General features: G+C 42.1%; 1 protein-coding gene across 1 annotated transcript in view; it reads right to left on the reverse strand.

The window, feature by feature from the left end:
- CTNNBL1 (catenin beta like 1) overlaps positions 1–14356 on the reverse strand; it is a 177844-nt gene extending 163488 nt beyond the window's left edge. Inside the window, exon 1 of the mRNA XM_030825692.1 lies at positions 14159–14356. Within this exon, the coding sequence (XP_030681552.1) occupies positions 14159–14188 (30 nt within the window). The 5' untranslated portion in view covers positions 14189–14356. The remainder of the gene's footprint in view (positions 1–14158) is intronic.
- Between the last annotated feature and the right edge of the window lie 563 nt (positions 14357–14919).

A 14919-nucleotide genomic window follows, 5' to 3' on the forward strand; every position in this document is an offset into this window, starting at 1 on the left:
TGATAATTATTGCAATGTTTCAAACTTTTTCATTATTATCATATCTGCTATGGTAATCTGTGATGGGTGATCTTTAATATTACTACTTTGTTTTCAGGCACTACAAACACACCCATGTGAGACAGCGAACTTAATGAATAAATGTGTGCGTTCTGAGTGCCTCAACCAGCCTTTCCTCTTTCTCTCTCTCTCTCTCTCCTCAGGTCTCCCTATTCTCTGAGACACAACAATACTGCAATTAAGTAGTTAATAACCCTACAATGGCCCTAAGTGTTCAAGTGAAAGAGTCTCACATCTCTCACTTTAAATCAAAAGCTATACAAGATTAAGCTTTAGTGAGGAAAGGATGCTGAAAGCGGCAATGGGCCGAAAGCGAGGCCTGTTATACCAGACAGAAGAGTGTGAATGCAAAGGAAAAGCTCTTGAAGGATATTAAAAGTGCTACTCCAGTAAATATATGAATAGTAAAAGAGCTAAAGAGCCTTACTGCTTATATGGAGAAAGTCTTAGTGCTCTGGACAGAAGATCAAACCAGTCACAACATTCTCTTGAGCCAAGCCTAATCCAGAGCAAGGCCCTAACTCTCTTCAGTTCCATGAAGGCTAAGAGAGGTGAGGAAGCTGCACACAAAGTTTGAAGCTAGCAGAGGCTTATTCATAAGGCTTAAGGAAAGAAGCCACTTCCACAGCATGAAAGCGCAAGGTGAACCCAGAAGTGCTGATACAGAAGCTGCAGCAAGTTAATTAGAAGAATTAGCTAAGATCATTGATGAAGGTGGCTACGCCAAACAACAGATTTTCAATGTAGACACAACAGCCTTCTGTTGGAAGAAGAGGCCATCTAGGATTTTCACAGCTAGAGAGAAGTCAATGCCTGGCCTCAAAGCTTCAAAGGACAGGCTGATGCTCTTGTTAGGGGCTAATGCAGCAGGTGACTTTTAAATTGAAGCCAATGCTCATTTAGCATTTTGAAATCCTAGGGCCCTTGGGAATTATGCTAAATCTACCCTGCCAGTGTTCTAGAAATGGAATAACAAAGCCTGGATGACAGCATATCTGTTTACAGCATTGTTTACTGAGTATTTTAAGCCCACTCTTAAGACCTACTGCTCAGAAAAAAAAAAAATTTCTTCCAAAATATTACTGTTCATTGCCAATGCATCTGGTCACCCAAGAGCTCTGATGGAGATGTACAAGGAGATGAATGTTAATTATATGCCTGCACACACAGCATCCATTCTGCAGCCCATGGATCAAAGAGTAATTTCAACTTTCAAGTATTATTATTTAATATTTAAGAAATGCATTCGGAAGCCTATAACTGCCATGGATAGTGATTCTTCTGATGGATCTGGGCAAAATAAATTGAAGACTTTCTGGAAAAGATTTATCATTCTAGACGCCATCAAGAACATTCATGATTCATGGGAGGAGGACAATATATTAACATTAACAGAGCTTAGAAGAAGTTGATTCCAATCCTCGTGGATGTCTTTGAGGGGTTCAAGATTTCAGTGGAAGAAGTAACTGCAGATGTGGTGGAAACAGATAACTAGGATTCGAAGCAGAGCCTGAAGATGTGACTGAATTGCTGCAATCTCATGATCAGACTTGAATGGAATGTTTCCTAAGGATGAGCAAAGAAAGTGGCTTCTAGAGATAAACTCTACTCCTAGTGAAGATGCTGTGGACATTGTTGAAATGACAACAAAGGATTTAGAATATTACATGAACTTAGATGATAAATTGGCAGCATGGTTTAAGAGAACTGACTCTAATTCTGAAAAAAGTTCTACTGTGGGTAAAACGCTATGAGACAGCACAGCTTGCTACAGAGAAATCTCATGAAAGGAAGAGCCAACAGATGGAGCAGACTTCTTCGTTGTCTTAAGAAATTGCCACAGCCACCCCAACCTTCAGCAAACACCACCCTAATCAGTCAGCAGCCAGCAAAAGGAGGCAAGACCCTCCATCCACCAGCAAAAAGATAACTTGCTGAAGGCTCAGATGGTGGTTAGCAGTTTTTAACAACAAAGCATTTTTAATTAAAGTATGTACATTGTTCAGACATAATACTATTGCACACTTATTAGGCTGCAGTATAGTATAAACAGAACTTTAATATGCACTGGGAAACCAAAAGATTTGTATGACTTGCTTTACTGGAGTGGTTTGGAACCAAACCCTTAATATCTCCAAGGGATGCCAATATTCAGCTGAAATACTAAAGAGCTAAATGGCTCACCTTAGAGAAGGTAAAAGCAGTATCAGAGTTCCTACTACATCTTCTCCTGATTCCAATTTCTCTACAGCTACACAAGACTCAGACCAAACCCAACCACTTCCTTTAGTACACTAAGGGGAAAAAAAGACAAAGGAAGGAGTAATTCGTAAATGAGATTCTTGGTGCTAGAAAATAGGAAAACTGAGATATCTTAGTAATATTAAAGAGACTGGGGGAAAATAATTACTGTGGTGATGACATAATTCTTGATATCAATGACTGCTAACTGTGGTGGAATAAGGTTGTATTTTAACCTACTGTGAACATTTCTATACGGTGGCATGTGTAGGTAACAAACTGTTCTCATTTCTTTGTATAGGATTCTGAACCTTAATCTCCAAGGGACCAATGACCTTGGGAATACTGAGGCAGTTCTCTAGAATTAAAAAAAAATTTTTTTTTTGCCACGTTGCTGTAGCATGTGTGTTGTTAGTAATGAGATAAATAATGAAAATTAATGGCTAACACTCACTGAGCACTCACTATGTGTCAGGCACTGTACTACTTAGCACTATCCAAATTGTCTCATTTAATCCTTTATTTTTAAGAAAGATGGTAAAGCAGAAATTTTTTTAAAGATGGTTGGGCAGAGATAGACACTATTATACAATCTCTATTTTAAAGATGAAGACCTGAGGCTTAAAGAGGTTAATTAACGGACCCAAGGTCCCATAGCTAGCAAGTAGCACAGCTGAGATTCCAATGCAGGCCGTCTGACCAAGGGTTCATGTTCACTCACTACGCTAAACATTAAGGGATGCCTAACAGGCTTTGAAGTATTTTCTCCGACAGTGCTGACAAGCTATTGTGAACCATCCACATTCTCCAATGAAGTCATTTTTATATAGGAAAACTTCTCTAATCGGTTAAACTTTATAAATTCAATCCCTCAATTTAAACAATGACAACTACTGAGAGACTGCAGAAAGGCACGGCTGTCTTCATCAAATTCACCTTCAAAATTAGCAAGGCAACTTAGTAAGAAGACCTGTCTCCAAGGAAGCTGAACTAGGTAGGACTGAAGTCTATGACTGAAGAACAGTGTTCTCTGTTGGCCTCTGTTGGATCTCACCATGCCAATATGAGATCCACAATGATAAAAGTAAGACCACCCAGGAGGCTACTTATTTGACAAAGTCTTCTCTATTTTTTTTTTTTGAGACAGGATCTAGCTCTGTCACCCAGGCTGGAGTGCAGTGGTGTGATCACCACTCATTGCAACATCAATCTCCTGGTCTCAAGCAATCCTCCCACTTCAGCATCCCCAGTAGCTGGGATTATAAGCGCACACCTCCAAGCCCAGCTAATTTTTTTTTTTTTTTTTTTTTAGAGACGAGGTCTCACTGTGTTGCCCAGGCTGGCCTCAAACTCCCGAGCTCAAGAGATCCTCCCACCTCAGCCTCCCAAAGTGCTGGGATTATAGGTGTGAACCACTACACTCTGTCAACAAAGTTTTAAGAGTCTAAACTAAGGTGGTGGTGGTTGGAACAGAAAGGAAGGGATGGAGAGAAGACTCCTGAAGGCGCAGCGCTCCCTTCATAAAGCCTTTCCCAACTTCCCAGCAATAGAGCTGCTTGGGTCTTTGTGCCACCACATCTTGTTCGTGGCACCATAACAGCCCTGACAGCACTGACACTCTGTACTTGGATTTCATATCTGGGGTATACCCTCATTAGACTGCAAGCTCCAGAAGAGCAAAAACTGTGAGTTAATCATTTTCATATCCTAACATCTTCTTTACTCTGAGAGAGAGGCAGGCTCTGTGCTCATAAGCCTGTACAACCCATGAAGAAAAGAACCACGGCCGGGCACGGTGGCTCATGCCTGTAATCCCAGCACTTTGGAAGGTCAAGGCAGGCAGATTACCTGAGGTCGGGAGTTCGAGACCAACCTGACCAACATGGAGAAACTCCGTCTCTACTAAAAATACAAAATTAGCCAGGCGTGGTGGCGCATGCCTGTAATCCTAGCGATTCGGGAGGCTGGGGCAGGAGAACTGCTTGAACCCAGGAGGCAGAGGTTGCAGTGAGCCGAGATCGTGCCATTGCACTGGGTGACAAGAGCGAAACTCTGTCTCAAAAAAAAAAAAAAAAAAAAAAGTAAAGAACCTTGTCTTTCATCTTTGAGCCCTTTCATCTTTGAGAAACAGCTCCAAGGCTCCTTTCAAGTCTGCTGAACATCGACACCCCTGACTAAAATGCAAAGCTGGCCATGGGGATAGGCAGGGGAGGAAGCAGAGAATTATGTGATATCTGAACATCTGGCCAGAATGTTCAGTACACACATGAAACGTTAATCAGGGACGGTGAACTAAGAGCTGTCTGCAAAAAGATGCTAAAAGGAAAAGAATGAATGAGTTCTTCTAAAATGATGAAGAGGGTTACAGAGTCCAATTCTAGTGAAGATTCCAGACTAATGAGGCCCAAGAAAATCTCTGGCAAAAGACAGCACTGACAACTTCAAGAATGTAGGTTTTGGACATTCTACAAAATAGCTGACCAGTACTCTTCAACCTGAAAGACAAGGGAAGACTAAGGAAATCTGACAAACATTATGTGGGATCCTGGATAGAAACCTGAAACAGAAAAATGACCAGATATCTCTGATGACATCTGAATTAAGTGTGCAGTTTAGTTACTAGTATTACACGAATGTTAATAACCTAGTTTTGATCTTTACATAATGGTTATATAAGATGTTACCTTTAGGGGAAGCTGGATGAGGAATATATGGAAACTCTACTATTTTCATAATTTTTTATAAGTTTAAAATTCAAAATTACAAGTTAAGAAGCAAAGAATATAGGTTTTGTAGCAAGAGTGGCAAGATATGATAATAAAGAAGAGGAAAATGATTAAGCAACTGAAGTATCAGGTGTGAACCCAATTTTCTTGAAGTCTGACATGAAAGCACAAAGATGTAGGCCAACAAGCTAACAAGATAGTAGAGCAAGAGCTTTCCAGAACAGGCAACAACCAGGGCATATACAAAGGCATGTCCCAGTTCATTCAATCATTAAACAACCATGTATTTGACATTAACTACAGTTGAGATGCTCTGCTAGGTGCTGGTCCTTGCCTCTAAGTCTACAGTTCAGTAAAGAATGTGTGTAAGGAGGCATATAAATAGAATGTGTTTTGTAAGTGTGAGAAGAATGGGCCACAAGAAAGAGACGATGAGAAGAATGCAAAGGGAGGAAGTGAACTTAAGGAAAAAAATCACTCATGAGATGAAAGAGAAAAACAGTCTGAAATGTTATCAATGAGAATAGCTCTGTATCTGTTCTGGTCCTCCTTATCTGTTATAGTCACACTTCCAACAAAAAGTAACTTCAAAATGTACTAAACTGACATGCAAAAAGAGCCTATATAAAATGACTTCATGATTAAAATCACATTCTTAGGGCTACTGGGATGAGGCCTTCACAGAATGAAGGATGTATCTGAGTACCAGTTTTCAGATTTTCAGTAATGTTTCTTATACACACAACAACAACAACCAAAAAACCCATAAAACAGAAAAACTCAATTATGAAATTACAACTACTACCTTATGAGGCACATAATAATACAAATGATAGACTCATACAAGAAAAAAATAAGCTTATTAAAGCAACCTTGAATTAGTCTTTTGTATACCTACTAGATTAGTGGAAAAAATAAATTATGACAACTAGTACCATCAAGATTGTAATAAAACTGGGGCCAGCCACAGCGGCTCACGCCTGTAATCCCAGCACTTTGGGAGACTTAGGCAGGAGGATAGCTCAAGTCCAAGAGTTCAAGACCAGCCTGGACAACATAGGGAGACCCTGATTCTATTTTTTTAAAAAAAGATTGTAATAAAATTGGAACACACACAAACAGTATACTGTTAGCACTGTAAAACAATGATTCATTCCACATGAGTACGATGTATTACGCCACACATTTGCAGCTGAGATGACCCCCATCGTCTCCAGCCACTCCCTGCTTTTTACCCATTGCTGCATTTACCCAATGCTCTGAACATTTCACTCCCCTGCTTTTGCTTTTAATAACCCCAGTCAAGAATCACTGTCCCCAGTGTCCTTTACCACCCACAGAATCCCTACCCATTCATCAAGGCTAGGATTCCAGTGTCATCTCCCTTTTCTTCAATGACCAAACCAAATCCATCCCTATCAATATATCCCCTTTCCATATCCAATCATTCCTTCCATTGTGCTCCCATAATACTTTTATTCATACAGTTAGTTTTCTAAATGTCTGTCTTGCTCCTTACATTATGAATTTTTCTTTAATGTCCATGGTCCATGTCATAATAATTTTAGTGCATGCAATACTTGGCACAGGAGATGGCACGTGGTAATTACTAATGACAGATGGGAAGGAAAAAAATGCTACATGAACAAAGCACTTCACTACAATGTTATCTCCAAGAACAAAAACCGGAAAACCACCTAAATATCCAATTATAGAAGAACACTTTAGGGAAAATGGTCTATCACTCAAGCAAAAACTTTGCAAATATTAAAAATAACATGAAGGATATGTAGAAACACAGAAAATATTTCTGGCAATGTTAAATTAAAAACATAGAACATAAAATAGTATATATGCAATGGTTCCAGCCTCACAAAATATGTAAGGACTGTGGGAACAGAAAAATATTGATTGAATTAGGATAATAGTTTTCCTCTTCTCAAGTATTTTCTTTAATACTATTTCTATCACTTTATTATCATTTAAAATTTTATTTCAAAAGAAAAAACTAAGAGGGGGAAAGGAGCAAGTTTAGATATTTCTGTAAGCCCCCGCAATCCAAGAGATATGCTAAGATATTACTGATAGAAGACAAGAGGAGTGGGTGTCTGCAATATCACCAAAACCAAGGGTCCCTGACCCCAATTTGCCTCAAAAAGAATACCTCTCATGTCACAAGCCATACTAAATGTGAATTCTTTATTGGAAAACTTCAGAGGTAAGAACTTTTTCCAGACATCTGTGGAATTAGATTTAATGAGAGTGCCCTGGAGTTCATACACACGCCTATGCCAGCAGAAACTTCTCAGCCAAGGCACTGCTGGGCACACTTCTTGATGAGATGTCTAAGCCTGAAGGCATCAAAAAAGTACATTTCCATATTGGGAACATAACTGGTTTCCTCTTGAAGACTTTTTCCACCACCTCCTGCCCATATTGTAATTCTCCTGTCTTCTCAAATGAATAGTTAACATATGTCAAGGATATACGGCATATACTGAGGCGCTTAGTGCCTATCTCTATTACTTGTAGAAGAACCAATCTCAGCAGAAAATTGGAATCTTCCCACCAAGTTGCCCCAGAAATGAAATGTAGTAAGCACCCAAAAAATGTTAAATACTTTTAATAAACATTTCTTGACACTGCATGATATTTTTCCTGGCTTAGTCTCTGAATTTTAGAAACGGCATCCATCTTAGTCTCTGAATTTTGGAAATGAAAAGAACCAGAAGTCATAGCTCAGTCTCCTCATTTTACAAGCGACTGAAAAAAATGATGTATAGAGAGGAAAAATGACTTGTCCTGAGTCACCCAGATAAGTAATGATAAAAGTGGGATTAAAACCCAAATCTCCCAGATTCTCAGCCCCACTCAGTCTACCACATGAAGCGTTTTTATCCCTTGAAATCTCTGGAGCCCCGGTCTAAATAATTAGTACCACAGAATTTTAAAGCTAGAAGGGGCCTCAGAGAGAGTCGCGTACTTAATCCCCTCATTAGGCATATGAGGAAACTGAGGCCCAGGAAGATTAAGTGATTTGCTCTCAATATCTTGAATGGCAGGGAAAAAGTACAACTGAAGCTCAAAAATCTGCAAACCAATGCCCACAAGAGGGGAGGAGAATGTCTCAGCTGGGGAAAATTTTTCAAGGAAGGTAGATCATTTTAGACCAGGGGATCACAAAGTACAGCGTCAGCATCACCTGGGATCTGGTTAGAAATGCAGAATCTAAAGTCCCATAGGAGACTGAATCAAACTCTAGGGATGGGGATGTTCAAATCAGAAAATTTTGTTCCCTTATGTCCCTGAGAAGCAAACTTCAGTGGTCGTACTGAGTCTACTTTGTAAATGATAACTATAACCAAAGGCTCATAAGATGTATGTATTCTTCGACATGTGGACTATACCTCAACTTTAAAAAGTTTTCAAATCTGAAAACAAAATGGAAAACTACCTCTGAGTGTTCAGCTGCTTTCAGTTCTGGCCCTGCTCCTTACTGGTTGTCTGGCTTTCGGTAGGCAGCTTGACCGCCCTAGCTTGAGTTTCCTTTCCTATAATACAGGCATGCTGCCGACCTCAGAGGGCATGTTGAGAATTAAATGTGATAACTTGTCTGCAAACACTTTGGTTCTGCATCTGGCATAGAGCAGGCAGGCAGTACGGCACAGTGGTTAGGAGCTCCAACTATGAAGTAAGACTGCCCGGGTACCCTGGCCTTGCCTCTACCTGGCTAGATGCCTTAAGGTAGGTGCTTTTTTTGTGTACCTCAGTTTCCTTATCTGTACAACAGGGATTAACAACAGTACCTTCCTCATACGGTTGTTATGAGGATTTAGATAGATCATGCTGGTTAGTAATAGTTATAGTTAGTAATAGTTATAGACATCTTCCATGTCTATAAAATGTTACTGTTTTCAAGGAGTTTGTAGGCCAGGCACGGTGGCTCACGCTTGTAATCCCAGCACTTTGGGAGGCCGAGGCAGGCGGATCACGAGGTCAGGAGATCAAGACCACGGTGAAACCCCATCTCTACTAAAAATACAAAAAATTAGCCGGGCGTGGTGGCGGGCGCCTGTAGTCCCAGCTACTCGGAGAGGCTGAGGCAGGAGAATGGCGTGAACCCGGGAGGCGGAGCTTGCAGTGAGCCGAGATTGAGCCACTGCACTCCAGCCTAGGTGACAGAGCAAGACTCCGTCTCAAAAAAAAAAAAAAAAAAGGAGTTTGTTTGTTTGTTTTTTGTTTTTGAGACAAGGTTTCGCTCTGTCACCCAGGCTAGAGCACAGTGGCACGATCTTGGCTCAGCGTAACTTCTGCTTCCCAGGCTCAAGTAATCCTCCCTTCTCAGCCTCCTAAGTAGCTGGGACCACAAACACACACCACCACGCCCTGCTGATTTTTATACTTTTTGTAGAGACAGGTTTTCACCATGTTGCCCAGGCTGGTCTAGAACTCCTGGACTCAAGCAATCCACCCCAAAGTGCTGGGATTACAGGGGTGAACGACCACGCTTGGCCTCAAAGAACTTTTGCGTCCATAAACTCATGACTTTCTGCAAAAGGATGGGTGCAACTGATTATGAACTACATTCCAGCCTTTACCATCTTTTAGGAACAGGAAGAGTGGACATGGATCTTACAAAAAGGAAACTAAATGAACAGAACACATGGGGAATGTACAGAGCTGGAAATAAGGCGACCAGGATTCTGAGATAAGGGCCAGGTGGTGTAAGGAAGCCAGGGCCTGAATAAGGTCCTGGGGTGGATTTTGGGACCGGTGCTGCTTTCCAAGCCTTAGACCATGATTCTGAATTTGGGTTCTGAACTTAGCCTTGAATTGAGGATATTTTGCTGAGAAAAGGCCTAGAGCTGGTTTTTGGTGCCTAATGGGTGGGCCTCTCACCTCTCGAATGGTTCTGGCCGGCCAATTAGCCAAAGTGGGGAAATTGTGATGGGGAAGGAGATGCTCCTGGCTGGCCAGCTGGACATGAGCATGCCCGCCTAGGCTGGCGAGATGAAAGTGCTCTCCAGTAGCAGACTTAGGAGGTTTCTGCCCTGTTACCCGGTTCAGTTCGCTGTTGTCAACCTGAATTAAATGAGTTCTACTACTGTAGTTCCTTATTGTGCAACCAACATATTTGCATTTTAAAACTCTTAGGTTGAACCCTCAGATACAAAAGAAAATGTAAAGGCTAAGATCCAGGATAAGGAATGCAAGTAATATTTTGTAGTTCAGGAAAATCAGCCTGTGGCAACCCCAATCTACCTGTAGGCGCTAGGCATATTTGCTCTTGGTGAGGGGGAAAGGGGTCAGATTGACAAAGTGAAATACTTTTGGAATAACACAATAAACAAATGTTTATGATCATGAAGCAAAGCTACCTAGATTGGAATCCTTGAGGTACATTTCACTTGTGTGAATTTGGACACGTTTTTTATTCTCTATACCTATTCCCTCATCTTTAAAATGAAGGTTCCTATATTAACATATTAAGTACTACCATTAAGATTAAATGTGGTAAGATGTGTAAACATTAAAAAATAATAATAAGGAGACCAGGATTCTAGTTTCAATTCTGGCACCACCTTGGCCCACAATCTCAGGTGAGTCCCTTTATCAGACTAAGGTTCACTTTTCATCCGTGAACAAGTGGGTTGAATGAAGGTATCTACCATATCTCTCAAAAGTCAAGGTCTTTATCATGGCCCACAAGGAAAGCCTACATAGTCTTGTCACGTGCCTACATCTTCAGCTTTGCCACTTACCATTCCCCTGCTCACTTCCCATGTTTCAGCTACATAGATCCTCTTTCTGGTCCCCTACAAGGCTGCGCCAGCTTCTACCAATAGCCTATATCCATACTTGCTGTTCTCACTGCCTCCATCATTCTGCTCCCTTCACATGACTGGCTCCCTCTCAACCTATAGTCCTTTAATGTCCATTCCTCTGTGTCCTTCCTCGACCACATTACATAAAGTAAAAGGTCCTGTCCCCAACTCCCAGCGGTTATTTTCTACAGGACTGTTGTCCAATAAAAATACAACAAAAGCCACAAACAAAACACCTAACTTTACATTTTCTTTTTTTTTTTTTCTTTGAGACAGAGTTTCGCTCTTGTTGCCCAGGCTGGAGTGCAATGGGACGATCTCAGCTCACTGCAACCTCCACCTCCCAGGTTTAAGCGATTCTCCTGCCTCAACCTCCCAAGTAGCTGGGATTACAGGCATGCACCACCATGCCCGGCTAATTTTTTATATTTTTAGTAGAGAAGGGGTTTCTTCATGTTGGTCAGGCTAGTCTCAAACTCCTGACCTCAGGTGACCCACCCACCTCGGCCTCCCAAAGTGCCGGGATTACAGGCATGAGCCACCACACCCGGCCCACTTTACATTTTCTAGTAGCCACATTTTAAAAGTGTTTAAAAAGGCAACATTAATTTTAATAATATATTTTCTTTAATCCAGTATATTCTAAGTGTTATCATTTATTCAACATGTAATCAGCACAAAAGTTAAGATATTGTACATTATTTTCATGTAGCCAGGGGCAGTGGCTCACGCCTATAATCACAGCACTTTGGGAGGCCAAGGCTGGCAGATCACCTGAGGTTGGAAGTCAAGACCAGCCTGACCAACATGGAGAAACCCCGTCTCTACTAAAAACACAAAATTAGCCAGGCATGGGGCGCACACCTGTAGTCGCAGCTACTCGGGAAGCTGAGGCAGGAGAATCGCTTGAACCCAAGAGGCAGAGGTTGCAGTCAGCTGAGATCGCACCATTGCACTCCAGCCTGGGCAACAAGAGCGAAACTCCATCTCAAAAAACAAAAAAAAGATATTGTACATTATTTTCATACTAAATCTTTGAAATCCAGTGTGTATTTGACACGTGTAGCGGATCTAAATTCGAAACTAGTCACATTTTAAGTGTTCAATAATCATGTGTGCTTAGTGGCTACTATACAAAGCAGTGCAATTTTATAGCATACTCTGCTATACCCTTCCTAACACTTACCACAACGTCAATGTATTGCTTACTTATTATCTTGTAACTTCCCACCAGATGCTCCACAAAGGCAAGAATCTTGTCTTTTATTCAGTGTTGTATACCCAGTGGATAGACTGCCTTGCACACAGTAGGTGTTCAATATATATTTGTTGAGCAAATGAATGAACCTTTTCTAGCTTTAATGGGCTAGCCATTCTAGAAATTCCAAGCAGGCATACAATCACTCATTTAATAACTTGCCTATTTCCCTTCGTCTTTCACTATCAATTAAACTGCCTTTAAAAGAAAAATCTCTTGGTTATATAGCTCCCCATTGCTGAATTGTTCTTTCCCATGATGTCTTAAGTGTCCAGGGTATGTATGTTGGCTGAGGGAGTGGTATGAAAATAACTGCTAATATTTACTGAATATTTACTTTTTGGCAAGCATTCTCTAAGCACTTTACATTTCTCAACAGCTTCACAACAGCCCTGTGAGGCAGGTACCGTCATTGTCCCCCATTTACAGATGAGGAAACCAAGGCACAGAGAAGTTAAGTATTTTGTTCAAGGTTACAGCAGCCAGTTAGTAGCCAAACAGAGATTGCCAGCAACCTAGGGGTCCAGACTCATGGCTCTTAATGACCTATTCTTGACTGCAGAGCTGTCTAACAAAAACATAAGCTGAACTATATGTGCGATTTTGAATTTTCTAGTAAACACATTAAAATGTCAAGAGGAGCAGTTAAAATTGGTTTTAAACATATTTTATTGGCTGGGTGTGGTGTGTGGTGGCTCATACCTGTAATCCCAGCACTTTGGGAAGCCAAGTGGGAAGACTGCTTGAGGCTAGGAGTTTGAGACCATCTTGGGCAACATAGCAAGACCCTGTCTCTACGAAAAATTTAAAAATCAGCCAAGCATAGTGATGCCCGCCTGCAGTCCTAGCTACTTGGGAGGATACCTTAGACCTAGGAGTTTGAGGCTACTGTGAGCAATGATTGTGCCACTGCACTCCAACCTGGGTGACGGAGCAAGATCCTGTCTCTAAATAACAATAAAATAAAATTTTAAAAATTAATTAAGTATATTTTATTTCACCCATTATCCAAAATATGATCATTTAATCAATATGACCAATAACCAATGTAATTGATATAATCAGTACGATCATGTAATCAATATAAAAATTTCACTTTTTCCATACTAGTCTCCAACCCAAATGTGACTTCACACTTACAGTACTTCTCAATTCAGACTAGTCACATTTCAAGCAATCAATAGCCTGTGTGGCTAGTGAGCTGTGTGGCTAGTGAGCTGTGCAGCTCACACATTCGGCGGTGCAGCTCTACGGCTCCTCACAATGACCCTCCTATGGAATCAAAGCGGGGGGAAAACTTTGGGGTGGAAGTCAGTACGCCTGAGCTCAAATTCCAGCTCCTTGTTTCTGAGTGACTTTGGACAAGTCCTTTCTGCTCTCTAGGTCCCATACAGTTTCCCCACAAGTATCCTAGGCAAGGGGGACCCTGAGCAAGATTCCTAGAAACTCATTCCATGCTAGAATTCCCAACATCTCCTCCAAATCGCAGTAAACACAAGCACAGCTTTCCACACTTTAAAACCAGCTTTCATACACATCAGTTATACAGTCCTCAAACAACCCCACTAAGGCAGTTATTAGTGTCTCCACCATGTAGATACAAAAACTTGCTTCAAAGAGAGGGGGAATGACTTGTGCAAAAGCCACATAGCCAGTCAGTGGAGAAGCTGGAGATCAAACCCAAGAGAGATCAGTGCGCTCCCACCGCCGCCACCACCACCATCACCTCAATGACTGGGGGGACATGAGAGCTGAGAGGACATGGTTGTGAAAAAAAGGATAGTCAGGGGTTTCAGGGGAGTTGCAGGGAGCCAGGCCCCAGGGTGAGGAAGAGGAGGTGAAGGGCTCAGGTCTTGAGAAGGGATGAATCGAAAGGGCCCAGGAGGGCTTCGGAGAGGAAAGTAAAACGAGGGGCTGAGACCCCGGGTGGCATGAGAAGTTAGAGGGCCCGGGAGTGAGACGAGAGGAGGTGAGATGAAGGGGCTCTGGCTCCTGCGACCCCTGCCCAGGTGAGAACGCGGTCGCTCGGCCCTCCCTGCCCCTCATACCTGGTAGCTCAGAAGTTCGCCCACGTCCATGGTACCCGGCCCAGCAAATACTCCGGTTCCCTGCACTCACGCCCAGACCGCGGGCCCGTCAGCCGCGGCTCCAGCCACACTGCCGTAAAGTGCGGCGAGCGGGGCCGCAGAGCCAATAGGGCAAAAGTGCGCGCGACAAGCGAGCCGGCCACACCGCGGTAAAAGGACGCGCCGCCGTAAAGCGCGCTGCATTTGGAACAGGATTGCTTCCGCCTGGAGCCTGAGGGGGCGGGGAAAGGGGGCGGGGAAAGGGGGCGGAGACTTAGAGGAGGGGTGGGAGGGGAGAGCAGGGACCAGAAGAAACCAAACTTGATTGCGCGCCCCCAGTGTCCAGGGCGGAGTGCCGGGTGCTTCGTGTGCGCTCTCATGAGCTTCCAGTGATTTATCCTTATTTCACAGAAAAGGAAACTGACGCTCCCAACTGCACCATCCAATACTTTACTTACTAGCCACATATGGCTACCGAGCGCTTGAGATACGGCTACTCCGAAGTGAGATGTGTCATAAGTGTAAATAAAATACACACCAGATTTCTAAGACTTATATTGATTACAGGTTGAAATGATATTTTGGATATACTGGGTCAAATTCATATATTATAAAATGAATTTTACCTGTTTCTCTTTACTTCTTAAATGTGGTTAGTAGAAAATTTTAAATTACACATGTGGCTCTCATTTGTGGTGCCCATTAATTTCTATCAGATAGTGCTGGCTCAAAAAGTGACTTGT

This window comes from Nomascus leucogenys, chromosome 13 (genome assembly GCF_006542625.1).
Source record: "Nomascus leucogenys isolate Asia chromosome 13, Asia_NLE_v1, whole genome shotgun sequence".
Classification (NCBI taxonomy): Eukaryota; Metazoa; Chordata; class Mammalia; order Primates; family Hylobatidae; genus Nomascus; species Nomascus leucogenys.